General features: G+C 38.8%; 1 protein-coding gene across 2 annotated transcripts in view; it reads right to left on the bottom strand.

Annotated features, from left to right (window-relative positions):
• LOC134288220 (uncharacterized) overlaps positions 1 to 27521 on the bottom strand; it is an 837108-nt gene that overhangs the window by 586780 nt on the left and 222807 nt on the right. For both annotated transcript variants that reach the window (XM_062852333.1, XM_062852334.1), the window contains exon 2: positions 2443 to 3177. In XM_062852333.1, coding sequence (XP_062708317.1) covers positions 2443 to 3177 — 735 coding nt within the window. The remainder of the gene's footprint in view (positions 1 to 2442; positions 3178 to 27521) is intronic.

Below are 27521 nucleotides of genomic sequence, written 5' to 3'. Positions count from 1 at the left end.
ATTTTTGTATGGTATTGTAAATTTGACTTATTTTCCTCTATATGGGTAAAAATTTCAACCCGGTATAACTTAATTCGTCGTGAGAAAATATTACATTTTAAAACGTTGTATCAAGTATCAATATATTGTTGATAAACGTTAAAAAATTCATTCAATTCGGTTCACTGGTTTCCGAGATATGACAGCTCAAAAATGAGTTGTCTAAAAAATAGTGTTTTACCCGAACGGTTCTAACTTCGCGAAAAAATATTCAATCGAGCCCAAATTTGTACCAATGATGCACATATAACAGGTTGATAAACAGTCAAAATTTGAGATTTTTTGATGCACTCTATGAAAAGTTACAGCATGTTGAATTTTTTTGTGGGAGAAAAAAAGTTGCCTATCCCAAACATTTTGGCCACCCCCTGTATATTACTGGATTGTTCCAGGGGATGTCAGTGGCGATCGAGGGATTTCAGGGGTATTACAGGACGACTAATGATCGGCTCATATCATTATTGTCAGATTTCTTGAAACGTTAACACCGCGCGGTCGTTGAAATGTTTCAAGAAGGGGCTTTGCACAAAAGTTCACGCGGTCTATCGTTTTCGAAAGAAACAGCCGCACCGTAGGAAACGCCGCAATGTTATTTCCCATAAGGATAAAGTAAACAGGGAGTGAAAACCGCGGCCGTATCTTTCGGCAGCGATAGGCCGCGTGCACTCTTGTGAAAATCCCTCAATAAATTGATCCCAGCTAGCAAGTATGAATTGTGGTGTCACATGTTTAACGCTTCGTTTGTCATTACCCGACATAAGCCTTTCAATGACCTAATTTTATTTTGGTGGCCAACATAGACCTAACAGTTATCTGATGTGGGTGAAACCGTGGCCCAAGCTTCGATAAAATTTGACCTGACTTTGATCGACATCCGATAATTTTTCAGTCTTGCAGAAGTTTTCAGGGTTTTTCGTGTTTCGTGTCCATAAGTGACAATTCAAGTGGCTTTTCAATTGAAGAGTGTTCTAAAATCATCTGAAGCATGCCTAGAAGCAAAAATGGTTGTTCAAATAAATGAGGCGATTTTTGTTTTGCAACCCTGGTTCCTGGGTCATTTCAAAAATGTTCCTGAAGATCTCAAAGAGTTTACGAACGGGGTGTTCAGAACGTTCCAAAGGATTTCATGCGCTTTCTGAACAGTTCCTGTGGTATTCCAAGGGATTCAGGGAGCTGCAGGAGCGCTCCATGGGAATTCAGGAGATTTCAGTAGCATTACAGGGTGTTTCAGACGGCTTCAAGGGTTTGCGGGAGGTTTCAGGGGCGTTCCATGGATGTTATAGGATGCCGTTCAATGCCTAATTGTGCTATGTTGTATGAGAATCCTTATCCACATAGGATAATTATGCGTAAAAAGGACAATAGCGATATCAGGGGCATTCTAGGGGATTTCAGGGGCTTCCTCTTAATCCCACGTAAATTCCCTGAAAAGTCTTGATACGCCTCTGATACATAATTGACTAAAACCTCCATCGGAAGCTCCCTAGGATCCCCAAAAACCTCTCCGAAACCCTTCTGGATCTCAGAAAAACTAAAAAATGAAAATGTGACATATGTGTAATAGATAACTTTAAATTTCAACTACCAGTATGAATAGCTTAACAACTAGCGAGAATCGGTCAACATTAGGATGAGCTAGCTGAAAGAAGTGTTCAACATTTGAGTTCCCGACTTCCGTTACAGATGTCTTAAATTTTTCTTAAAAATGGAATTAAAATAAATTAAAATTCAGTGGAAAGTGTAAGAAATGACTGGATCTAGACGATCACTGGATGTTTTTCTACTACCGTGGAATTATGCACAGAAAAACAAATGAAAATAAAACTGCCAGTACTAACTGTTCAACAATTGACAAATTACCTTAGTTCCTCCGGGAATTTTCCTTACAGGTTTTCTAGGATAATAACAAAGCACATTCGGGAATTTATTACTAAGAAAATCTGGAGGTTCTTCAAGGACGTATCCGTACTTAGCTATACTCCAGGCAAACTCCCAGGAAGAACTTCGTAAGTAATTTTGCAAAAATTTCCAAAATCAGCTCCGTAAAAAAAACTCGTTCAACAGAATCCCTATTTTCTTAATCTCTTCAAAAACTGTTGAACTTTTCTTCACTGAAATTACGCCTCTTCAACATAAATTTTACCAGAAATTATACATGAATCTGCTCGATGCCTCTTCGCGGAAAGTCGTGTAGTATTTTTTAACATCGCACATCGACGCAAAAAAAAATATCGCATACCCTTATTAGTGCAATCCTCGAAGTTATTCGGTTCGATCCTCGCTATCAATTCTCGTCGATCTGAGTTCGTTCTGCCCTAAAACAGTGAGTCTCGTCGTACTGGGACCGCATAGCTCTAAACTCAGCATCGAAAAGTGAAACATCGAACACAGACTCCGACTTACCTCTGATCCCTGCGCAACGGGACCGCCAGCGGCGTCACTTTCATTCACGGAATCTAATGGATCATCATCCTGGGCTGCTGGGACCCTGGCAGCATCGGTGGGTTCGGGTGGCGTCGACTCATTCTCATGACCCAGTTGCTGGCGTTGTTGCAATTTTTGCCTCTGCTCCTCCGTTTCCAGCTGCTGCTGTTCCTTGAGCCTGGCGGACGCAAACGTCGAGTACGGTTCTCGGTTATCTTCCGGTCGGATCTCACACAGTTGATCATCCAGATACCAGTTGGCCGTCGGGATCTGAATGGAAGCGGGTTCCTGCTGGTGTTGAACCACCGCTTCGTGATGTGTGATTGGACATGTGTCCTCGGCGGTGCTCGTTTGGCTTCCGATTAGGGCTTCCTTGCACCTTTTAAGGTAGCTCTTCATTTTGGATCGACTCTTTCGTACCTCCCCGCGGCTCAACGTGCCACAGTGGGAATAAGGCTGCGAGTGTGAATCACTTTCGCCACTTTCTATTACTAGAATATCGTCTAGGCCCCCGCCACAGCTAACCGCGTTGCCGCAGATGCTCGGGGATGGGTCGGGATCTATGTTTGAACGGTGGCGCTCGTGCCGAGCAGATGAAAGTGCTACCGAGGACACAGCAGATATGTTCGAGGAAAGGTTCAGTGATTCGTCGTCATGCTGAGATTTCCACGCGTTATCATCGAACGATTTGGTACGGCGAGTGGTGGGTGTGACCTGTTAAATGGAAAAAAGAAAAGAAAAAAGTTAACGCATTAAACAATGCTGAAGAAAAGTAGGCAGTAGGGCATGTACAACGAGCATTCCCTCTTTCATAAACATAAAGAGCTGTAAAACCATGAACAACGCGGCGACGTATCGATTTCAACAGGAAGGCATTCAAAAGCAGCTATAATTATGATGGTTATGACGATTGTTTATCTACATATGTTACACAGACGATAAAATGTCCCTGCGGCAGCGTCTTTGCAAACCTGCAGCGTAGTAGTATAGTATCATTTTCTAGCACTCAGTTAAGACCACCATCGGCCGTCCACCGCGTTGTGTAGTCTGTCACCCATATCTGAAGGCATCAACCGCCTTCATGCAACCAACCGATCCGCGATCCAGCGGCGAAGATGCCGGGAAACGAAGAAACAAACATAATGTACGGAGAAATTAAATTACTTATTTTTATGCGATCTGCATTACGGCTTGGTTGCAATCCTATCCAGTTAACCGGATCAGGGCATCATAGCTCCTGGTGACGCGAGGGCTATTTAACGGCCGTAGTCGATTGCGGAACTCCAACACTACCCGTGGCGGCGGCCAGAGTCTCTGAGGTCCGAGATGGGCTGGGTGATCCGCAAAAATAAAGACGGGGCGCGATCGATCGTTGTTGTTGGTTGTCGCCGCCGCCGCTGTGCCGTGCCATGCAGAGCCGTAACATCACCGCCGGTTATTATTGTTATTATTATTGCCGTTGTTGTTGCTGTCATATTATTGGGTTTGTTCTCACATGGCTACCGGTTGGTTGTGCTATTTGAATAAATGGCTTCCTTGAGGACGTCAATTTCGACCATTTCAATTACGGAGCTATTTGGGTTGCGGTGGCTGCGGTACGTACGCACGATCGTGAACAACGAGGAGCACCTTGACTGCTGTGGATGTCCAGAGGAGATCGTCCACTCTCACTAGGCCTGTACCTGGTATGTACTTGGGGGTTCGGATACCATTGGCATCGGTATTCGACAGTTGTGGTGGACGGGCGGCGTGAATCCCAAATTTGGAAGAAGGAAATTGGTGAATGCACAAAGCGGCGGCACGCTGTAAGTAGCAGCAGATGCGGAACCGAAGCGTGCGATACTTAATTGGACGGAAAAGTCCATCGTTAGAAATTATCACTTTCGATTCGATCTGATCGGGGGTAGCGGACTTTGATATAATTGATGTTATTAAGGAGATTGTTTGCTTACGGATTGCGACGCGGTCGTATAATGTTTGATATGCATGTCCAGGCGTGTATTGAAGCAACAAACAGGCAATTAAAATATAAATAAAAGTTATAAGTGATTTTCATTTAATTAAAGATCATACCTTTTTTGGCAAAATAACCCTTTTTCATTGCTTTGTTTTGTAATGATTCATGAAGTTCCATAAACTACTCATCACTGCCTTTGTCTTCAGAAGGTGGGCAGGGTCAACCACCAGCTGTTGTGAAAGCACCAAGAACTCATACTTGCGTGAAACACGATCTGACCTGCTGAAATCAAGGGTATTACTACCCTTTAGGTTCTATCAGCTGCACCAGAAGGTTGCTGACAGTATGGTCTCCACCCGCCCCGGCCCTTACCGGGGACCCCTTTTCAACCGCGGGCTCGGATGCAACCCATAGTATACCGACGCCACAACCGGCAGCAGGGATTACAGTCCCGGGGCCTGACGAAGCCACGTTAATGCAGGGCTCTGGCGTGGTGGACCTCTTTTCCCGTACTACTCGTGGGATTAAGCACGAAAAACAACTCAAACAAAAATCAAAATCAATCAGGAGGATGTGGTAGTGGCGAGGCTAACTCCTTCTCAAACAGTGGGTTGATGATGAGTGGGAAGCTGCGCACGCAGCTCCAGCGTGGGAGCTCCGATTCATTCCCAAGCTAGCCTTCCAGTGGAGGTAGTGGTTTTGGCGTGTTTGATGAGGGACATCAACCAAAAGAGAGAAGAACTGTCCGCGATCGAGGTGGTTGAGCGGCAGCTTGGCAAGGTCATCGACTTTACGTCCACGAAGTCCAACATAAGTAAGGACCTGAAAACGGCCCTGTTGCGACTTCGTAAGTCGATGGACGATGCCAAGCAGGATCATGTGCGACTCGTGAAGACTGCAGCAGCGATGGAGCCAACGAAAGTAAAGGTTACGAAATCTACCCAGAAGGAGGCCTTCGCTTTCGTAGGAAGTCCAAGAGGTATGACGGATGTGACTGCTCGTGATAAACATTAGCAAGAAGCGGGTGCGACAGCCGTCAGGTGAGGAGCTGTCTGGAGGTGCCCGCAAGGCTACACACTTAGAAAAAATCACCGACTTCGGTAATATTTTACCGAAATCTCAACCGTTAAGTTTTTTACCGAAATAATTCGGTGACGTTTACCGAACTTCGTTAAAATTTGACGGATAAACGATAACATTTTACAGAAATTTGATAATTTTTACAGAATTTCGGTAAAAAACCATTACCGAACGCTCAGCAGTTGAGATTTCGGTAAAAATTACCGAACGCGACTAGCTGTGTAGGAAAATACTAACCGCGAAAGTCGGCAGTAATGCCGGCTGGTCGAACCCCAGCCAGGTGTCCTGCTAGGGCAGTCCTGGAACGCTGGGAAGGGTTGACATGAAAAGGTTGGAAGGGAACAGGGGGCTGCGACCTTTGTTAGGCCCTCAGCAACCACAGGGTAGGGTAAACCAAGGGGAGGACCCCTCTTGAACGAAAGTCGAGCGGAAGAGGAAAAAAAAGCCGTAGGTCGAGGAAATCAGGGCCGCCAAACCAAGAAGGCGTAAAAGAGTAGGTGCCAAGCGCTCGTCATCAAAACCGAACAGTCTCAAAGTACTCGGACGTCTTGAAGGCGATGCGAAGCGACGCCAAGCTCGTGGATCTGGGAGCCGACGCGTGCAGTATCAGGCGTACTCATAGGTACGGGTGAGATGATCCTAGAGCTACAGCGCGATAAGGAACGCAAGAGCGCCACTCCACCGGAAGCTATATGGCGGAAAGGGGACCTTAGGTGATCGACAACGCACTGATCGCGACACAACGAACAAGAATTGGAACTAGGATTGTTATTACCATAGCCCTTCAGAACAAACTGGCACATCTAGTCAATGAGGCATGTAGCTTGAGAGTAGAGGTGTGCGCCGCCGCGCCACGCCGGCGCCCGCGGCGTTTCCGCCGCCAATTATTTGTCGAAGCCGCCGAACTCCAATTTTTTACGCCGATCTCAAAAACGCATTGAAAAATTATTTTATTTCGCGTCAACGATGTTTTGAAAGTGAAAAAGTTTGTCTTTTGAATTAAATCGAGTTCACAAAGATACCGATTTTTTCCTGAAGATAACTGTTGGCTCTAGAAAGAATCTACGGATTCCGAAGATTGAAGAAAATGCTAGTGATTCTAAAAAACATGTTTTTGTCGTGTTCATCTACAGAAGAGATGAAATTTCTCCAGCAACTCTTTTGAGAATTCCTGCAGCAGTTTCGCCAAGAATTCCGCTAGGAATTCCTCCGGGAACTCTAGAAGGTTCTTCTGGAAATCCGAGAGTTTCCTCCGAGACATCCTCTAGGAGTTTCTCCGGGCATTGCTACAGAAGTTTCACTAAGACTTTTTTGTAGTATTTCCTTTATAAATTCCTCTAACAGTTACTCCGGGTATTCTTTTAGGCGATACTTCGGCAATTCCTCTATAAGTTCTTCCTGGGAATTCCTTTAGGAGTTGGTCCGGCACTTCCTCAAGGAGCCGGGAATTCCTCCTCGAGTTCTTCAACGAGTTCATCCGGGAATTCCTTTACGAATTTCTACAGGAATTCCTTTAAGAGTTTATAGAAATTGCACTGGAAATACCTGAAGTTTACTCCGGTAATTCCTCTAGGAGTTCTTCTGGGAATTCTTCTGGGAGTTCTTCCGGAAACTTCTGTAGCAGTTACTCCTGGAATTCTTCCAGAAGTTTCTTTAACATTTCATCCTAAAATTCTTCCAGAGATTTCTCCGGAATGTTCTCGAAGTTCCCATGAGAATTTCTTTAGGATTTCCTCCAGGAATTCCTCCGGGAATTCCTCTACGAGTTTCTTCGGGGATTCCTTACCGATTTTTTTCGGGAATTACACTAAGAGTTTCACCGTGACTGTCTCTAGAAGCTCAGGGAATTCGCCTGGGAGTACTTCTGGAATTCAAACATCTTCGGTAACATCTTTACGAGTTCAGCTGGGAAGAAGTTCCCCAGACAAGTTCACTACAAGTTGCTCTATAAGTTTTATCTAGAAGTTGCACTGGGTTTGCCGGAATTTCCTCAGAGAACTCCTTTAAGAATTCCCCGAAGTTCTTCCCGAAATTCCTGTAAAGTTTCTTCAGTTATTCCTTTAGAAGTTCCTCCGGGAATTCCTCTTAGGAGTTCTTTCAAGATAGCTTCCAGAATACATCCAGAAGTTTCCCCAAACGCTCCTCTAGGAGTTCTCCCAGCAATTTGTCTAATAGTACCTAGGGAAATTTCTCTAGAAGTTCTTCCGGGAATCCCTTTATGAGTTCATCCGGGAATTCCTCTACGAGTTCTTCCGGAAATTTCTTCCTGATTTCCTGGGAATTCTTCTAGGAGTTCCATCGAGAATTTCTCTACAACTTATAGGGTTTTATGTGGGAGTTCATCCGGGATTTTTTTAGGAGTACCTCCGGGAACACCTCTACGAGTTCCTCTAGGACCTCCTCTATGAGTTCCTCAGGGAATTTCTTTACGAATTTCTTCGGGAATCCCTCAAGAAATTCTTCCGTGAATTCCTTTAAGGGTTCGTCCGGAAACTCATCTAGGAATACCTGTGGTAGTTTCTCTACGAGTTCTTCCTTGAATTCCTGTCCGAATTTCTTCGGCAATTTCTCTAGGAGTACTTCCGAAAATTACTCCGAAAGCTCCTCCGGCAATTTATTTACTAGTTGCTCTAAAAGTATTTCTGGGAGTTGCACAAGGAATGACCAGAGTTTCCTCCGAAAATTCCTCTATGAGTTGCACCGGTAATTTCGCTAAGAATTCTTCAGGAAATTCCTCTAGGAGTTCTTCCGTGAATTCCACTGAGAGTTCCTCCGGCAATTACTCTAAGAGTTCTCCATACGTTTCTTCAAGATATTTTTTTGGAAATTCGTTTACAAGGTTCATCCGGGAATTCCTATATATGTACCTACGGGAATGCCTGTACGAGTTCCTCCGGGAATTCTTGAAAGAGTTTATTCGAAAAATCCTCTAGAAGTTCCACCGGGAATCCTTCTAGAATTTCTTCCGGGAATTTATTTATATATTTGGATATATTTGGATAAATTTTTGGGCAGCTGATAGATGATTCACCATATCAATTATTTCAATTAATTAAAAAAAAACATGAGAAAATAAAAAATATATATATCCGTAACTATAAACATGTCATTGAATCTTCTACATGATGAGTTGCTAAAAAATAAAGCTCTGATATTAATTAACGGAATTAACAAAAAAATATAAATTATGGCCACGCCGTTTCACGCCGCCGCCGGCCAAAAAATTGCAAAACGCCGCCGCCGACCGAATTCAAATCGGCGCACACCTCTAGCTTGAGAGGACTGAGCGAAGTCTGTTGGCAAAACTTTGGAGAACATTGATTGGCATCAGGTCAAATGCTGCTATATATACACTTTTAGCCATCATGGAGTTGGTTTCCGGTTTAGCGTTCACACCCACGCTGCACTCATGAAGTGGAAAACTATTAACGACAGAATAATTTTGGCCAGATTCAAAACACGGGTTTGAAACCTTACCACGATCCAATGTTACGCGCCAACCGATGCTGCCGAAATGCAAGGCAGAGAGAACTTTTACAGCCAACTGAATGCTGTCGTGGATAAGATTCCAATAGGTGATATCAAGATCGTCATGAGCAACTTCAACACAAAGGTAACAAATGTAGCGCCGATATTGCTTCTAATCATTATCTCCTGATCGACGAGATCCGGTTGCTAGGCATCATCCGTCAGCACTATTCGGCTCTCGAGAAGGAAGTGAAACGCTCGTGTAGATGGGACAAAAGAACATAATGCTACGATGCCAACTACAGCCACGTAAGGACAGTTATTGATCGACCGGGTCTTCAACTAAAGTACAGGGTTTACTAAGTGTTCTGAATCTTTTTTACGGCCAATTTTGTAATATTTGACACTTAGCTAAACGTTTTACGTTACCGAGAAATCGATAGTCTGTTTCGTTTGCCAAGAGTTCCGCAGATGAGAATTCGGTAGTTCGATTAATGGGCAGTAGGCTCAGTGTACCAGTTATGGCTATAGTACCTAAAATTCGCCATAGTTGATTTTCAACATTGAACGATGCAAATCAACAAGAAAAAATATGTGAACGAAAGATCACGTTCATAAAAGATGATAGCACTCATTCAAACTTCCTAGTTTGGTCAAATTATGATAGAAAAAAATAATTTTCCTTAAAATTTCGGCATCCTTGCACCCTATTTCGCCATAGTGTACCAGTTATGGCAAATCCCATAAGGAATGCATGTAAATAGTACGAAGTAGAACCAAAATTAACAAATATGACCATAACTGGTACAGTAAGGTGGCTCACACTTATATGAAAAACAAAAATTTCAAAAAATGCCTAGTCTTACCTCCTCAATCAGTTGTTTTGGACTCCCAGAAGATACGTTCAAAATTTGAGCAAAATCGGTTGAGCCTAAGGGGGCGCTCAAAACGCTTGAAATTTGTATGGGAAAACTTGGCCAAATGTATGCAGACATTTTAAGTTTTCGAATTTTGCCGCTAGGTGGCGCTGTAAGCGTTCAATAATCAAACCCTTTGGTATTATTGTAGGTAACTATATGCCTAACAACTTTGTCGAAGACCGCAAAGTGATCCAACGCCTGTGAAAAATGTTATACCCTAGGTAAAGTGAGGATAAACTTTATTGTTGTTTTTCCAATACATGTAAAGGAATAATATCAATAATGAAATCTCAATACTTTGCCTCACTTTGCCTATGGTATAACTTTTTTCACAGCCGTCGGATCACTTCGCGGTCTTCAACAAAGTTCTTTGGCATATAGTCACCTACAATAATACCAATGGGTTTGTTTATTGAACGCTTATAGCGCCACCTAGCGGCAAAATTCGAAAACCTAAAATTTCTGCATACATTTGGCCAAGTTTTCCCATACAAACTTCAAGCGATTTGAGCGCCCCCTTAGGCTCAACCGATTTTGCTAAAATTTTGGACGCAGCTTATGGGGGTCCAAAACAACTGATTTAGGAGGTAAGACTTGGCATTTTCCGAAATTTTTGTTTTTCATACATGTGTGGGCCACCCTACTGGTACAGGGTTCTTATCATTGGCACACGCCGTAATAAATAGTAAAAGTGGGTTTGGCTCAGATTTTATATTTTTCCTGTTAATTATGAGAACAAATCTATCGTTTGACGTATCGATGACATTCGTCGGTCTTCTTCTTATTTTTGTAGAAGTAGTTTTCCTTAGGTAGTGCGATAACTGGTACAGGCACCCTATATGTATTTAATACCTATATGTATTCTTTCAAAATTAAAAAAAAAATGGAATCGATCCAATACGAAGTCCTCATGCAACCCATAATCGCAGAAACGGTTTTCCCAAGCAACTTATACCGCCATGGAAAGCAAAATCTGCTAGGGCTGTGATTACTATTCATAAATCGCCATATTTTGCACTATTTCACAACCGTTTTGCTTCCTAAATGGTGGCAATATTCGATTTCATCCAGCTCTCCCGCGCACTACTGCATCGTTCCGTGCCGTAACGTCGCCGGCATCTTTAGGAAGTGAAACAGCGCATATGAAAAGTAAAACGCCGCTCATGAAGAACCACAACCAAGTATCGTCGTCGTTGGTCGAGACGGAACGAAGGAAAAAGTCCCCACGGAGGTTAACAGGCCATAAAGTGCGCGCCTGAACGGATTCATATGCCGAGCTCACGTTATTGTTGGCAGTGAGGCGGCCGAGAGTTGGATTTGAGGTGAGGCTGTGCTCATAACTGGGTTCTTCGTGGTTTCGTGCCTACATATTGTTGCGCGGGCATGGGCCAGAACCAGATCAAATCCTTTGGCCGACCCACTGCTACAATCAGACATAAGGAGAGGGAGCCGAACTGAGGTTACCCACTGTACCGTATATGGTCATCGACCAGATCATGTCTTTATAGGATTATAATTTCCACATTTCCACTATCATTTCTCTATTTTCCATATCAATCTTCGTGCCGGACCGAACCACAGAAGAAGTGTGTGTATGCTAAACATTGAAATTTATACCCCGGAGGCAATCTCGGAGGGCGACTTTAGCTGCAGTCATGAACAGGCGGATTTATTTTCCCATCATTGATCCGTCTACACCACATAGGACCGCGGTTTTACTCCCGACCTACCATATGTCGCAGTATGCCTAAACGCGATTTGGGTGGCGGCAGTTGAAGGTGTGAAAATTATGCATGCGACGATGGCGACGCCAATGACTACGACGCCGACGATTGTCTAGTTTTGGATGGATTTTATCGTGACAAACCGTGATCGGTGGTAACCTTTGGGCTAAAAATGCCAAAGGTTACTATTTCAACAAACTTTCAATGAATTCTCGATGAACATCAACAAAAGACGGAGTTATTCATAATAGGGCCGGATCTTAGGAGCAGCCAGGGGGTGGGAGCAGGGCCCACACAAAACCCATTTTTTTTTGCTACATATTTACTTTTTGTGTCATATTGCTAAAGTACTGTTTACAAACTAAGAAAATTTGTATTGCTCAACGCATTTGTACTTCCGAGGGGCTTCCACATCCATTCGGGTCTTGGGCCCCCACAATTTTTAATCCGGGCCTGTTCATATACGTTGAAAATAATGTGAAAAGTAGTGTGTTATTCAATCAAGTACGCTTTATAGGGGATTTTCGACTTTCAGTCTGTTAAACGATTGAAACGAAAATATCTTTCTTATGCCCGACGTTTCAATGGGCTATGCCATCTTTTTCAAGGGTTCTGTAAAGGTCAATTGGCTTAGTTACATGAAGATACAAAAACATACAAAAAACTACAGTCTTACAAGAATATTTTTCGTTTTTCGTCTGGAGGTTCAATCTCAACAAACTTATCAACATAATCTGGTTCATCAATTTCCTAAAATATCACAATCATCGGGAATTTTGTAGATAACGTTGCTGCGCTGCCCTGCTGGGATGCGATCCTTCGTTTGTGTGAACAAACCCTTGATCGCAGCAACGTTATCTACAAAATTCCCTGTGGAAACTGCGCTGCCAGCTACGTCGGCCAAACGAAGGATCGCATCCCAGCAGAGCAGCGCAGCAACGTTATCTACAAAATTCCATGTGGAAACTGCGCTGCCAGCTACGTCGGCCTCACCACAACCAGCCTGCTGCGCTGCTCTGCTGGGATGCGATCCTTCGTTTGTGTGAACAAACCCTTGATCGCAGCAACGTTATCTACAAAATTCCCTGTGGAAAGTGCGCTGCCAGCTACGTCGGCCTCACCACAACCAGCCTGAAGAAGAGAGTAGCCCACCACAAGAGCGACATCAACAAACTGGACAAGCTAGTGAATGAAATGGACGAAAACAACAACAACGACAACGAGAATTGCAACAGCTATGAACTCGGCCGCCTAAAAGAGAGAACGGCTCTCTTGCTGCATTCGGCCGACAACAACCATCGCTTTGCCCTAGATAGAACAGAGATACTCGACAGTCACCGACGGTACTCTGCTCTCCCTATCTTGGAGGTTTGCCACATCGTAAACACGGACGAGACGGTAAACAAACGAAGCGATTGCGACGGTCTTAGTAATATTTATGCAGGAATTTTACACACACTCAAAACCAAAACAAACCGCACAGATACACAGACAATAGATAACCAGACAAACCTGAATGACAATGACACACAATAGCTTATTTGACATAACTTGCATACAACAATTAATTTCCTCCATAACTTTCATAGAATGACTACAAAATGACCTTTTAATTGTACATAGTTTCACGACGAAGAAAGATAGTGTAGTCCAGTGTCCAGTTTTCTTCCCGTTTCGTGTAGTAAATCCAATAGTTAGTAACTGTTTTTGTCTGTTTTATGTACCGTAATCCGGGGTAACATTGATCAGAATTTTCGATCTTTCTTGAATAATTCTTTTGTTAAAGCAAATGTTACATGTTTTATATTTTTAAAAGAAGTACTGGCCCTCTGAGTTTGTGTTAAGCTACTCGAAAAAGTATTGTAAAACTTTAAAACATGTTTAAATAGGTTCTTAAATCTAATTTTTGATTGTGTTGATTTGGGGTAACATTGATCATGCCAGTGATCAATGTTCATTTGTGTTGAAAATAACCTTACTTACTAAATTCGGGGTCGCTGATTTCGAATATGTTGTCCAAATTCTTACAAACAATGTACTTTTTAAGTTATTTTAGGATTAAAATCCTCTAAACCACGAATAACGCCTAAAGGTAGGCAATGGCTTAAGGAATTGATAGCCGACTTTTGATAACTCGTATATTTTACTGGAAAATAGCATTTTCATAAAAGTTTCGTTTATTAAATCCAACTCTAGGATATCATATTGAAGTAATACAGTGATTTCGAACCTCATATTAAATCTAGTATTCACGCCAAGCATGAATGTTTGACAGTGTATCTCATTGCGTTACGAAACACAGTTATGGAAAAATCGATTTAATTCAATGTTCATGAAATTCAATTTTCATAAATTGCATGTCATTTAATAGCTAAATGATAGCAGATTACGATATACCATTCCATAGTAGAAACTGATTCAATGTAAAATGCTTGTTTGAACATTTCATGAGATGGGTCAAGCCGATCAATGTTACCCCGCTGATCAATGATACCCCGGATTACGGTAGTTCAAATTGTTAAATCGTGATTTTGATTGTGATATTTTAGGAAATTGATGAACTAGATTATGTTGACAAGTTTTCACGCAAAGATTGAACCTCCAGACGAAAAACGAAAAATATTCTTGTAAGACTGTAGTTTTTTGTATGTTCTTGTATCTTCATGTAACTAAGCCAATTGACCTTTACAGAACCCTTGAAAAAGATGGCATAGCCCATTGAAACGTCGGGCGTAAGAAAGATATTTTCGTTTCAATCGTTTAACAGACTGAAAGCCGAAAATCCCCGGTGAATTCGAAGCAGTCGATAGCATCTACGTAGTACGCTTTATAATGCTATACTTATAAATAAAATTCAAATGTATAGAGAAGTGGATATCTAATATTATAACTTCGTTTTATTTGGAGCAAACTATCGCAGTAAATACATCGACGCTTGCAAGATCACCCTGATGAAGGTATGAAGAGTATCCTAAACTTCCCTCACCATAGGAGTAGGTACGGTACTTACTAGCCTGGTACACGGTTTATATGGGAAACTATAAAAAATGAAAAAACTCCAACTTCTGTATACTTTTTGAGTTCCATTTTGGTCCCATATAAACTGTGCAAAATTTCAGATCGATCGAAGAAATATATTTTAGCGCCCGCCATTCTTAGTTTTTCATACGATTTACTATGGGGGAAATTTACTTCTTCAAAGAAAAATCGCTTGAGGTCACCCATTAATCCCTAAAAATAAGTCGTTGAATGATTTCTGTAGATAACTTCACGAGGAATCAGACCTCCGAAGACTGCAAAGCGATGCGACACTCGTAGAAAAAGTTATTAGGCCTTACCCGATCGATAAAATGACGAGATTTTATTATTTATTGTTATTCCTTACATTTTAAACAGCGTTGGCATGCCATTCGGTTTTCAGTCAATAACTTTTTCCACATGCCTTAGATCGCTTTGCGGTCTTCAGACGGTTTGTTTCTCGTAAAATTTCCAACAGAAATCATTCATCGATATAATTTTAGGGGTTAAGGGGCAACCTGCGGCGATTTTTCTTTGAAGAAGTGATTTTCCCCATAGTAAATCGTACGTAAACTTAAAACGACTGGCGCTAATATATAGTTTCTCTGATCGAGCTGAAATTTTGCACAGTTGGTATGGGGCCAAAATGGAACTCAAAAAGTGTACAGGGGTAAAATGTCTTTTTGTGTCCCACGCTAATACCCATTAGGGTGGCCCACACTTGAAACAACAATTTTGAAAAACAACAATTTTGAAAAATGCCAAGTCTTACCTCCTAAATCAGTTGTTTTGGACTCCCAGAAGCTACGTTCAAAATTTAAGCAGAATCGGTTGAGCCTAAGGGGGCGCTCAAAACACTTGAAGTTTGTATGGGAAAACTTGGCCAAATGTATGCAGAAATTTTAAGTTTTCGAATTTTGTCGCTAGGTGGCGCTGTAAGCGTTCAATAAATAAACCCTTTTGTATTATTGTAGGTGAATATATGCCAAAGAACTTTGTCGGAGACCGCGAAGTGATCCGACGGCTGTAAAAAAAGTTATACCCTAGGCAAAATGAGGCAAAGTATTGAGATTTCATTATTGATATTATTCCTTTACATGTATTGGAAAAATAATAATAAAGTTTATCCCCACCTTTCCTAGGGTATAACTTTTTTCACAGACGGTGGATCACTTTGCTGTCTTCGACAAAGTTGTTTGGCATATAGTCACCTACAATAATACCAAAGGGTTTGATTATGAAACGCTTACAGCGCCTTACTTACCTTACCGGTCAGGCTAAGGCCGGGGTGGCCTCTGTTGTACATAGTAGCCGCCTCCATTCCACTCGGTCCATGGCTGTTTGCCTCCAGTTCCGCACTCTGCGTAGGGTCCGCAGATGGTCCTCCACTTGGTCGACCCACCTAGCTCGCTGCGCTCCACCTAGCGGCAAAATTCGAAAACTTAAAATTTCTGCATACATTTGGCCAAGTTTTCCCATACAAACTTCAAGCGTTTTATTCAAGCGCCTCCTTAGGCTCAACCGATTCTGCTCAAATTTTAAACGTAGCTTCTGGGAGTCCAAAACAACTGATTTAGGAGGTAAAACTTGGCATTTTTCGAAATTTTTGTTTTTCAAGTGTGGGCCACCTTAATACCCATATTGAATGGTTATGGTGTCTAAAACTCTATTAAACAACCGTCATCTTGAATTTGGAGTCGTCATCTTGGATTTTAAACCGCCATATTTGATATTCTGGTCGCCATTTTCTGGTTCCGGATATCTTCCCCATTAAACTCCATTAAACAACCGCCATCTTGAGTTTTGATCCACCTTCTTAGGTTTATGACCGCCATTTTGGATATTCTGGTCACCATTTTTTTATCTCTGGACATCTTCCCCATACCAAATATACCCATAGTGCTTAGTTTTAGAGCCTAACGCTATTAAACAGCCGCCATCTTGAACAGTTGAGCCGCCATCTTGAATTTATGTTCCCCAGTGTTGATTTTCGCACAAAATTAACGGGTTTGATGATACAGTGGCTACCGCTTCTGCTTCGTATGCAGAAGGTCCTGGGTTCAACCCCTGGCCCGTCCCTTTACCCATACTTTATATCTTTCTATATACTTTATCCCTCCTCTCTACATATACAACTTATGTATATTCACATGTTCAAAGCCATCGCTAGAACAGAAACGAGTTGAAAAAGCCGTTTCCCTTCCTTCCAAACTTTCACAGCACAGTGTCAATCTATAAAATAACGCCTTCGAGTTATGCGAACTGTACCGCAAGCTTCAGAATAATAAACACACAATAACCTTACGTCTGGCATCCACGCACCAATGTGTGAACCCGCTGCCCACCATATCCTTCTAACCAATTTAGTTAATTTTTTGTATGTGATGAATCTATAATAAGCACTAACTGCTCTAAAAAATCAGCTGGATTGGATGCAAGACAGCTGAGAAATTGCGGTAGGCCTAAAGTGGGTGGCAGCGTTTAATAGAAGACACGACTGTATATTTGGTCTAATGTGGATACAAATTATTGCAATTATCACTTCCTTTCCCTTCCCCACATTGACCTGCAACGTGCCAGGCGCCATTGTCGTTTAAAAAAATAGAAGATCACCAACGCTCAACGCTCTTACACTGAAGATGCCTGCTAGTCCCCAGGAGATATCTCATTGGTTTCTTGTGTGAGTGTAGCTGGTCTGGCGATACTGGAGTAGCATCCACGGGCGGTCAATCAAGCTCAAGCTCAAGCAAGCTCCAGTGTTGATTTTTGCATAAAATTCGTCAGGATTCCAAAAATCGGCGCAGTTTGATGTGTCGCATCATAGGGCTTGATGCAGTTTAATATAAGGCCAGTTCTGGCCACAACTCCGGAACGCCTTGACCGATTCAGACCATTTTTATAGCAAACAATGCGGTAAATTTCCGGCTCGATTCGTGCTTAAATACAAAAAATCGGTGAACGGGAAGTACCTTACAAGTGAGTGCGCACAGACATATGTAAGGTACCCCGGGGCAAGTGGGACCTAAAAAAATGCTAGTTTGGTATTGTCAAGCCAAAAAATTCAAAACATAAATAATAATATAATTCCGATAGTTCTAGGAGACATTGTTGGTATATTTCTTCTTATTAACGGGCATTAAAACTGTTTCAAAATTTTTAAATTCTGTATATTATGCATATAATGAAAAGTGGAGCAGATCTTCATTTACGCCGTATCACGGGGCAAGTGGGACCTATTCGGATGTTTGTACTAATGGCTTAATATAGTTGCTGCATATATGTAAAGTACCATAAATTATAAATATCTTATGCGAATAACTATGTTAGGCGATTTATGATGGAAAAGATTTGTGGTATCCTGCATAAATTACGTAACACATATAATAACGAATCACTGAAAAGAAAATGATTTAACTCTAGCAGCTCGTGCAACACAAATTGATTTAATTTATACAAAAAGCGCCCTAAGGTTCAATGCCGAAAGATTTCCAAACTTACTTTTCATATTACGTAGTTAATGAGTCTCGCCAAAAGATTTTCCAACATTTACAAATGTTATGTTTTCCCTTACATAATTTTACGAACATTAAATAAAGATTTTTAAATCGTGAACTTCTAATAAGTCGTATTCCAATTTTTTCATACTTTATGGCCGGTTCCTTAACATTCAGAAAAACTCATTATGCAACGAAAAACGAAAAAATTAAAGAACTTGCTTGAACGAAAATATGAAAAATAGATGATTTCAGAAAAAAATATGTTCTATCAAAGACTTTACCATTTTAAACAATAGCTTCATGATCAGAATTGAAGTAATTAAGTATAATTCAACGATTGATTACTTAAGGCGCCGATTTTTACTTCACTTTTGTGTAAATTTCGACTTAGGCTGAAGAAAGCGAGACCAAACTATGAAATTGTGTTTGTTTACTCTCATAGGTCTCACTTGCCCCAGATGCTGAAATGCACTGGGGCAAGTGAGAGCAGTTAACAAGAGGTAATAAATTAAAATAAGTTACAGCTTTTTCGCATAAAATAATTTACAAGCACTCCAAATATTATCTTGGCACCGAAAAAGTTTGACTTTATTTGTTATTTTATGTGTAGACGACGAATGTAGTAGAGTACGTTAATCTCACTTAGTGAATTGAAAATAACATATGAACAACAATAACATATATGGTCTCTTTATGGTGAGAACAATAACAATTTTTGAATTCAAAGTATCCGTTGGTGTGATACCTATGTTTTCTATGAAGAATGTTTGCCTTAAAACTAACAAACAAACAAAATTATAGCTATAGTTCTCACTTGCCCCGGGGTACCTTACATACTAGAGTAGGTCAAATTTAAATTTGAACAACGCATCAACCCGGAACAATGCTTTTTCAATCTATATTAGCGTCCAAAACAACTGTGCAAAATTTGGAAGCAATTGGTTGCGTCCCCGTATTCTGCATTGCGATTGAAATATGTATGGAAGTTAGTATGGGAAAACGTACTTTTTTGCATTTTACTCATAAGTTGAAGTCTTTTGTCTAAAACGATCTAACTCAGCGTTTCTCAAACTATGGGTCGCGACCCACTGGTGGGTCGCGAGCTGATTTTTGGTGAGTTGCGAAGGCTTGAGCGATATTGTAATAAATGTCTTAATTAATTTATGTTAAATGAAATTGCTTGCCATTTTCTTATTTACAAATACTTTCTTGGAAAATTCGGTGTCTCCTTAGTTCTTTTCAAAATTTTGTAAAGTCTTAGTCTAGAGTAATATAAATATTGAACTGCTGTCTGCGTTGTGAAATCTATTCTGAAACTATTAGATTTTAATCAGAAGATTTAAGCTCAGCAGTAAAAAGCTGGGTTAAAATATCAAAAAATTTTAGAAATATCAAAAATAAGCAAAAATTACCAAACTTTGACAAGAAACCTTACCTTTAACGGACTTCAGTAAAGCCAAACTTCTGTAAAATTCTGCTTAAATTTTGCAGATAATTTGATTTATTACGAAAATCAGAACAGCTGAAAAAAGATTTAAATAAAAATATAATGAAGTGTGTATGATGGATTTGATTGAAATTTCAAGAGGATTCAACTGAACATCCAGCAGCACTATAATTCTAAAAAGTACTTGATGTTCACTAATTCGCTGTTAATATGTTTAGCATTTTCAACCCGATTTTTCGTTTTAAAGTAGATTTGAAAATTCTTCAGAAGCATAAAATTGCCACTATACCTATAAAAACTTTGAACAGATTTTGTTTTTGTTTTTTTTTTTTTACTTTATTTTAGAGACTTTCAGCTCTGAGCTGGTTCGTCTCTAAGGTTTTTTTTTATTATTTTTAGAATGTGTAAGACCTTAAACCTGTTCTATAGTGATTCATGGAGCCAGATTTGTTAAGTTGTAGAAAATTGGAACTTATCTCAAATTCCATAGACTTAGAGTTTACCGCAGCTGAACACTTGGACACCTTAACCTTACTTAGACTTAAAAAAACAAGTTTGAGTGCTGCGTAACTTAAGTTTTTCAAAACCTGTGAAAGTGATAAAATTTATCTATTCAAAAAGTCAGTTTAAATTTGCAAAAAAGTGACAGATTTTATGAAAAAACGTGCTGGTGGGTCGTCAAATTATATAAATTTCAAAAGTGGGTCGCAAACTGAAAAAGTTTGAGAACCAATGATCTAACTAATGAAGTTCATCTTCGGTAAGTAGGCCTTGACCGGGTTACAGGTCTTTTTTTCTGCGCTGTCAAGTTTTTTTCTGTTTTGCAGGTGGATTTTCACTTCGAAGTATTGGTTTGCTGTGGCGAGTTTTTGGATGCTGTATTGTCGAAACAACAGTTGGAGTCAACCGGAGAACAGTTTCATTTGTCAAGATTCAAGCTTTTTTGGTGATTTTAGAGTTTGAACGTTGGTCATCGTTGGACGTTGGCGTTGTGGTAGCTCCTTGGCGTTCGGTTTGAGTTTTTCCTGAAGTTTCGTTATTTGGAGAAGACCTTACAAACGGAAATCAGTTTGAAGAGGAGCAAAGGGATTTCCTGTGCAGTTTCAAGTTGGCGTTGGTGCAGCCAGGCGTTTCGTTTACCTGTTTTGAAGTTCAAGCATTTTCCGTTGTTTCTGAAGTTGATTGGTGTTTGTTAAGTATTACTTTTCTTTTTATTGTTCAATTTAGTAGTTTAGATATTTTGATATTGCATAATTTGAAGTAATCCCCGTCATTTTTCCATCATGGAGACTGACGGGGATGTATCTCCTGCAGTTTCTGATGAAACTGCTGCTAAAACTAAACCTTTTCGTATTAAAACTTATCCATCCACATATTTGGGTCCTTTTGTGGTATTTTTCCGCAAAAAAGAAAAGCCTATTAATGTGCTTTTAATTGCTTCGGAAGTTTATAAAATTTACAAATCTGTCAAGGAAATCAAGAAGATTTCACTTGACAAATTGAGGATTGTTTTTGGATCTCGTGATGATGCCAATGCATTGTTGGAGTCCAAATTGTTTCACAATTCATATCGAGTTTATGCTCCATGCGACTCGTGTGAAATAAATGGAATAATTTATGACGAATCTCTGAAATGCGATGATATTTTGAATCGTGGTTCTGGAGTATTCAAAAATAAAGCAATTTCTCCAGTGAAAATTTTAGATTGCGTTCGTTTATCTAAACTTATTTTCACTGATAAAGAATCCTCATATAAACATTCAAACTGCATCAAAATCACATTTGAAGGAACTGTGCTTCCTGATTTTGTTGTAGTTAACAATGTTGAATTTGATGTTAGGCTTTTTTATCCAAAAATTATGCACTGTGATCGTTGTCTTCTTTTTGGACACACATCGCAGTTTTGCTCTAATAAAGCAAAATGTTCCAAATGTGGTGGTATGCATTCTTCATTGGAATGTGAAAAACATTCTGATGTTTGTATTCATTGTGGTAAAAAACACAATCTTCTGAAGGAATGTTCAGTATATATTGATCATCAGAAACAATTCAATTTGAAAATAAAAAATAAAAACAAATTTTCTTATTCTCAAATTGTCAAATCTACTGACAATTTTACTTCTGATAATGTTTTTGAACCATTATCTCATGCTGTTGATTCTGAGGACTTGAATGCTAATCAAAATGTTTTTGTTTACAAACCACCTATAAAAAGAAAAAGGAATAGTAAAACATCTAATAACCATAACCCTACTTTAAATCCTCAGCCTTCAACATCTTATGATAAAAATTTCCCCCCAATAAATAATTCCAATTCTCCTCGTAACATTCCTGGTTTTCAGAAAAGTAGTTTTAATTTTTCTGAAAGTAAAGATAATCAAAATACTAATGGGACATCTCAAGACAATGGAAATAGTAATGAAAATAGTTCTATTTTAAGTATCTTGGGCGATTTGATAGATTTTTTGGGATTAAACGATTTTTGGAAGAAATTGATTAAAAACATTTTACCTTTTTTGGCTACTCTTCTTGAAAAGTTGAATTCTTTTGGACCCCTCATTAGTTCTCTGTTTTGTTCGTAATGGCTGGATTCAAAAACAAGGGCTTGAATATTCTTCAATGGAACTGTCGAAGTATTATTCCAAAAATCGACAGGCTCAAAGCATTGATAACAAATTGCGACATTGATATTTTTTGTTTAAATGAAACGTGGCTAGTGGATGCAAAAAATTTTCGAATTCCATCTTTCAATATAATTCGAAAGGATCGGAATGTTTCATATGGAGGTGTAATGATTGGTATTCGAGAAAACATTGAATTTAAATATTTAGACTTTTCATTTGTTTCACAAATTGAATATATTCCTATTTCTGTAAAATATAATGGTTTGGAATTTTCTATTGTTTGCATATATATTCCTCCCCAAGCAAGATTTTCATTGTCAGATTTAAAAACAATTTTGAATAATGTTCCTTCACCTTTTTATATTCTAGGTGATTTGAATGCTCATAATTTAGCTTGGGGCAGTGATTTTACTGATGGCAGAGGATCATTGATTTTGAATTTAATTGATGAATTAAATTTAAACATTCTCAATGATGGGTCTTTCACGAGGATTGCTGTTCCTCCTGCACATCATTCGTGTATTGATTTATCTGTTTGTTCAAATAATTTATCCTTGAAATCTTCTTGGAAAATTATAAATGATCCAAACGGTAGCGATCATTTACCTATTGTAATTTCCATGGAGAATCCGATTCGTGATAAATTTGTCCAAGAACCTTGTGTTTTTGATTTAACAAAAAATGTTGACTGGGTCAAATTTTCTGATTTAGTCTCTTCTGCTTTAATTGGTTTTGATGAATCACTTTCTTCTATTCAAAATTATGATTATTTTTCAAAATTATTAATTCAATGTTTGTATAAATCCCAAACAAAAAAACTATCTCCAGGTTCTCCCAAAAGTAAACATCCTTCTTTTTGGTGGGATCATGATTGTACAATTGCTCTAAAAAATAAATCAAATGCTTTCAAAAAATTTAGACATTCTGGATCTAGAGACCATTATCTTTTTTATTGTAAAACTGAAGCTCAATTTACCCGAGTTTGTAAATTCAAAAAAAGAAACTATTGGAAAAATTTTGTTCAAAATCTTGATTCGCAGACATCTTTGTCTCAATTATGGTCTGTTGCCAGAAATTTGAGAAATTTCAGTAATCCTCCATCGCCTGTATTGGAGTATTCGGAAGATTGGATTGAACATTTTGGTTCAAAAATTTGTCCTGATTTTGTCCCTACCTCCATTTCGTTCAAAAAATATCAATGTTATAACTATTATCCGGATCTTTGTGACAAATTTTCCATCGAGGAATTGGATTTGGCCCTATCTATTACCAAAAATACTGCACCAGGTATTGACAACATATAATTTATTGTTTTAAAAAAATTACCACTTGATGGGAAGATGCATTTACTTTCTTTATATAATTCATTTCTATTTCAGAATACTATTCCTTCTGAATGGCGATCTATTAAAGTAATAAGTATTCTAAAACCTGACAAAAATCCATCATCAGCAGATAGTAGGAGACCTATTAGTTTATTATCATGTCTTCGAAAATTAATGGAAAGAATGATTTTAAACCGCCTTGAACTATGGGCTGAAAAAAATAATATTTTTGCATCATCCCAATATGGATTTAGGAAAGGTCGTGGGACTCGGGACTGTATTGCTCTTTTAACCTCTCATATTGAACTAGCGTTCAATAAGAAACTAGATGTTGTTTCTACATTCCTCGATGTGTCTGGTGCATATGATTCCGTTTTGATAGATTTGTTATTTGAGAAAATGAATGATTGTTAAATACCATTTATTATTTCGAATTTCCTGTGTAATTTGTTTTCTTTCAAAATTATGCACTTTTTCCATAACGGATCTACAAAAATGATACGTTATAGCTATTTTGGACTTCCTCAGGGTTCCTGTTTAAGTCCATTTTTGTACAATTTATTTACAAGGGACATGATTTCCATTATTCTTAATGGATGTTATTTGATTCAGTTTGCTGATGATAATGTAATTTCTATTAGTGGAAAAAATAGAGAAATTCTTCGTCATTTTATGCAAAATTCTTTGGATAATATAAATACCTGGGCGCATAAAAATGGTTTCAGTTTTTCTGCTCAAAAAACTAAATTCATAATATTTTCTCGTAAACATACCCCAGTAGGTATTGATTTATATTTGAATTATAATCAAATTGAACAAGTATTTGAATATAAATATCTTGGCATTTGGTTTGATTCAAAATTGAAGTGGAATAAACATATTGAATATATTCAAAAAATTTGTTCGAGAAGAATAAATTTTCTTCGTACAATCACTGGCACATGGTGGGGTGCTCATCCTACTGATATGATAACTCTTTATAAAACAACCATTCGTTCTGTTATGGAATATGGTTGTTTCGCTTTTGGATGTGCTGTACAAGCACATTTTTCCAAACTTGAAAAAATTCAGTTTCGATGTTTAAGAATCTGCTTAAAACTGTTGAATTCTACTCATACAAAATCCGTAGAAGTTTTAGCTGGTGTTGTTCCACTCAAAAATCGTTTTCATGAATTAAATAGTAAATTTTTGATCCATTGTTTTTCAATCAGTCATCCACTAATCGATACATTAAAAACACTCAATGAAATCAATCCTTCTAGCAAAGTTTTAAGTTCTTTTATTTTCTGTTCTACAGAAAATGTTGTTCAAAATTCTTCCCCCGGTTTTCATGAATATAGTATGAGTGTCCATTCATATCGTCCTTGTATTGACTTATCATTACTTGAAGAGTTGAAACACATTCCTCATCAGGATTATCCTCGATTTGCCAATTTGTTATTTAAACGAAAATTAATTGGGATTGAAAATGATAAAATTTATTACACAGATGGTTCCATGATTGACGGTGTTGCAGGGTTTGGAGTGTTTAATTTGCATTTGGTCCATTTTTATAAATTGGAATCCCCATGTTCCAATTTCACAGCTGAATTAATTGCTCTATATTTTACATGTAATTTGATTAAAAATTGTACACCTAGCATATACATGGTGTGTTCTGACAGCTTGAGTTGTCTTTTGGCTCTAAATTCAATAAACTTTCATTTCAAAACTAACCATATAATTTTGTCAATCAGAGGGTTACTACATGATTTAAATTCTCGAGGTTATTTTATAAAATTTGTTTGGGTTCCAGCTCATTGTAGTATTTTTGGCAATGAACAAGCCGATTATTTGGCAAAATTAGGTGTTTTTCGTGGAATAATTTATAATCGTGATATTTTTTCCTATGAATATTTCTCCAAACTGAAGAAATATTCATTGAACAATTGGCAAATTTCTTGGAACGAAAGTGAACAAGGACGATATTGTTATTCCATTTGTCCAAGAATTAAGAATCATCCTTGGTTTAAAAACTTGGATGTTGGACGTAATTTTGTTTGTTCTATTTCAAGATTAATGTCTAATCATTATATTTGTAATGATTATTTTTATCGTATGAATATAATAGATTCTAATCTTTGTGCATGTGATAAATCATATGAAGATATAGATCATATTGTTTTTGAATGTCCTCGTTATAAATTACCTAGACAAAAACTTATGGATAGAATGGTTTGCTTGAGCAATGATATTCCTGTGTCTGTTCGAGATATTTTGGCCATTAAATTTCTGCCCATCTTAAAAATAGTATATCAATATTTAAATGAAATTTCTTGTCAAATTTGATGCTCGCTGTTTTGTTTTTCCTTTTTATTTTTAGAAACCACTTCCCTAGGATACGATTCCGATGATTCCGATCAAGTATTTGACCCCTGATTTCCATACGTGTGGTGGCCCATTGGATGTCGTCGGCTCTGGCATGGAACAATTCCGGATGAGCCTTTAATATTAAGTTTTCTTTATTTTGTAATTACTGTTTTTTTGAAAAGAAAAAGAGGTTTTATGCCTTTTTGAGAACGATTTCGTAATGTAAGGAAATCACTCAAAGGGGCTTTTCCCTCTTTCAAAATCAGAAGTTAAAAAATAAACATAATAATAATAATAATAATAACATTTTCATCTACAAACTAATGAAGTTGAAGTATAGCCTAAGATATCCCGAAAATCTTTGCCGAATACCGCAAAGTGATCCGATGCTTGTGCAATCAACTTGTGAAAAAAGTTATTCACTTGGTAACTTAGGCCAAAAATTGAGATTTTATTATTAACCCTAAAAGGGATACCTTCATGGCCTCAGTTTCGTCACCTCGCTGAGTGTGTTCCATCAAAGACGAGCTCTGAAAGGCGCCTGGGGTCCAATGGACCCCAGGTATCCCTTTTAGGGTTAATGTTATTCCTTTACATGTTAAATATTAAGCACCACCGGGAAATTTGCACGTTATAACTTTTTTCACAAGTATCGGATCACTTTGCGGTCTTCGGCAAAGTTTTTCGGCATATCCTAGGCTATACTTCAATATTATTAGTTAGATCGTTTTAGAAAAAAAATCAATTTATGAGGAAAATGCAAAAAAGCACGTTTTCCAATACTAAATTCCATACAAATTTCAATCGCAATGTGGAGCACGAAGAAGTATCAAATCACTCCCAAATTTTGCACAGTTGTTTTGGACGCTAAAAGGAATCGAAGAAGCTTTATTCCAAAAAATCGACTTTGTTGACCCACTCTAATGCATACATACACACATACATACACACATTATCTAAATTTGTCGAACTGTGTTGATTGGTTTATGTGACTTGACTCTGCGAGCCTTCTATTGAAAATTGTTTTTTTTGAGTGAACATGTAGCCTTTCCGCACACTTTGGTGTACGAAAAAGGCAAAAAGAAAAAGCCGCACAAGAATCACATTCGTGCTGCCTATAGAATTCGTCCTAGCCATTATCAGAACTTCTGAAATAAGGGCTATGCACATTGCAATTAATTGAAAAATGGCGTTAATATAGAAAAACAAACAGTTTTTACTTGTTTTTCTTACGGTTCTGAAAAGCAGTCATCATAATACATTCTGTGTGTATCGCCTGCATCGACACAGCAATATAGGGTTGTATTTACGATGGCGGGTACAACCCATTCCGATCGTCGTCAAACAAGAGGAAACAGTTGCTTTTGTTCGTTTCAGTGACCCACCCCACACCTGGTCCCAGGAGAGATTATCTAAATTGGGTGCCGCCAAGTTAGCGTCTGGCACCTTTACTCCCAGTTCGCTCCCTGGTGGTGTAGCCTAGGCAAATCTTTCAGGAAACCGACACTTCTGAGCACTGAACAACACTAGCAACTACCGTTGCTGTACAGCTGTCGACAATTCGCTCGCTGCTGCCGCCACCGTGACGTGGATCGGAAATCGTGATAGAAATGTAATGAACGATTTGTTTATTTTATTATTACTTTTGA

This window comes from Aedes albopictus, chromosome 2 (genome assembly GCF_035046485.1).
Source record: "Aedes albopictus strain Foshan chromosome 2, AalbF5, whole genome shotgun sequence".
NCBI lineage: Eukaryota > Metazoa > Arthropoda > Insecta > Diptera > Culicidae > Aedes > Aedes albopictus.
The sequence above is the reverse complement of the archived record's forward strand: the minus strand, read 5'-3'. Positions and strand labels throughout refer to the sequence as shown.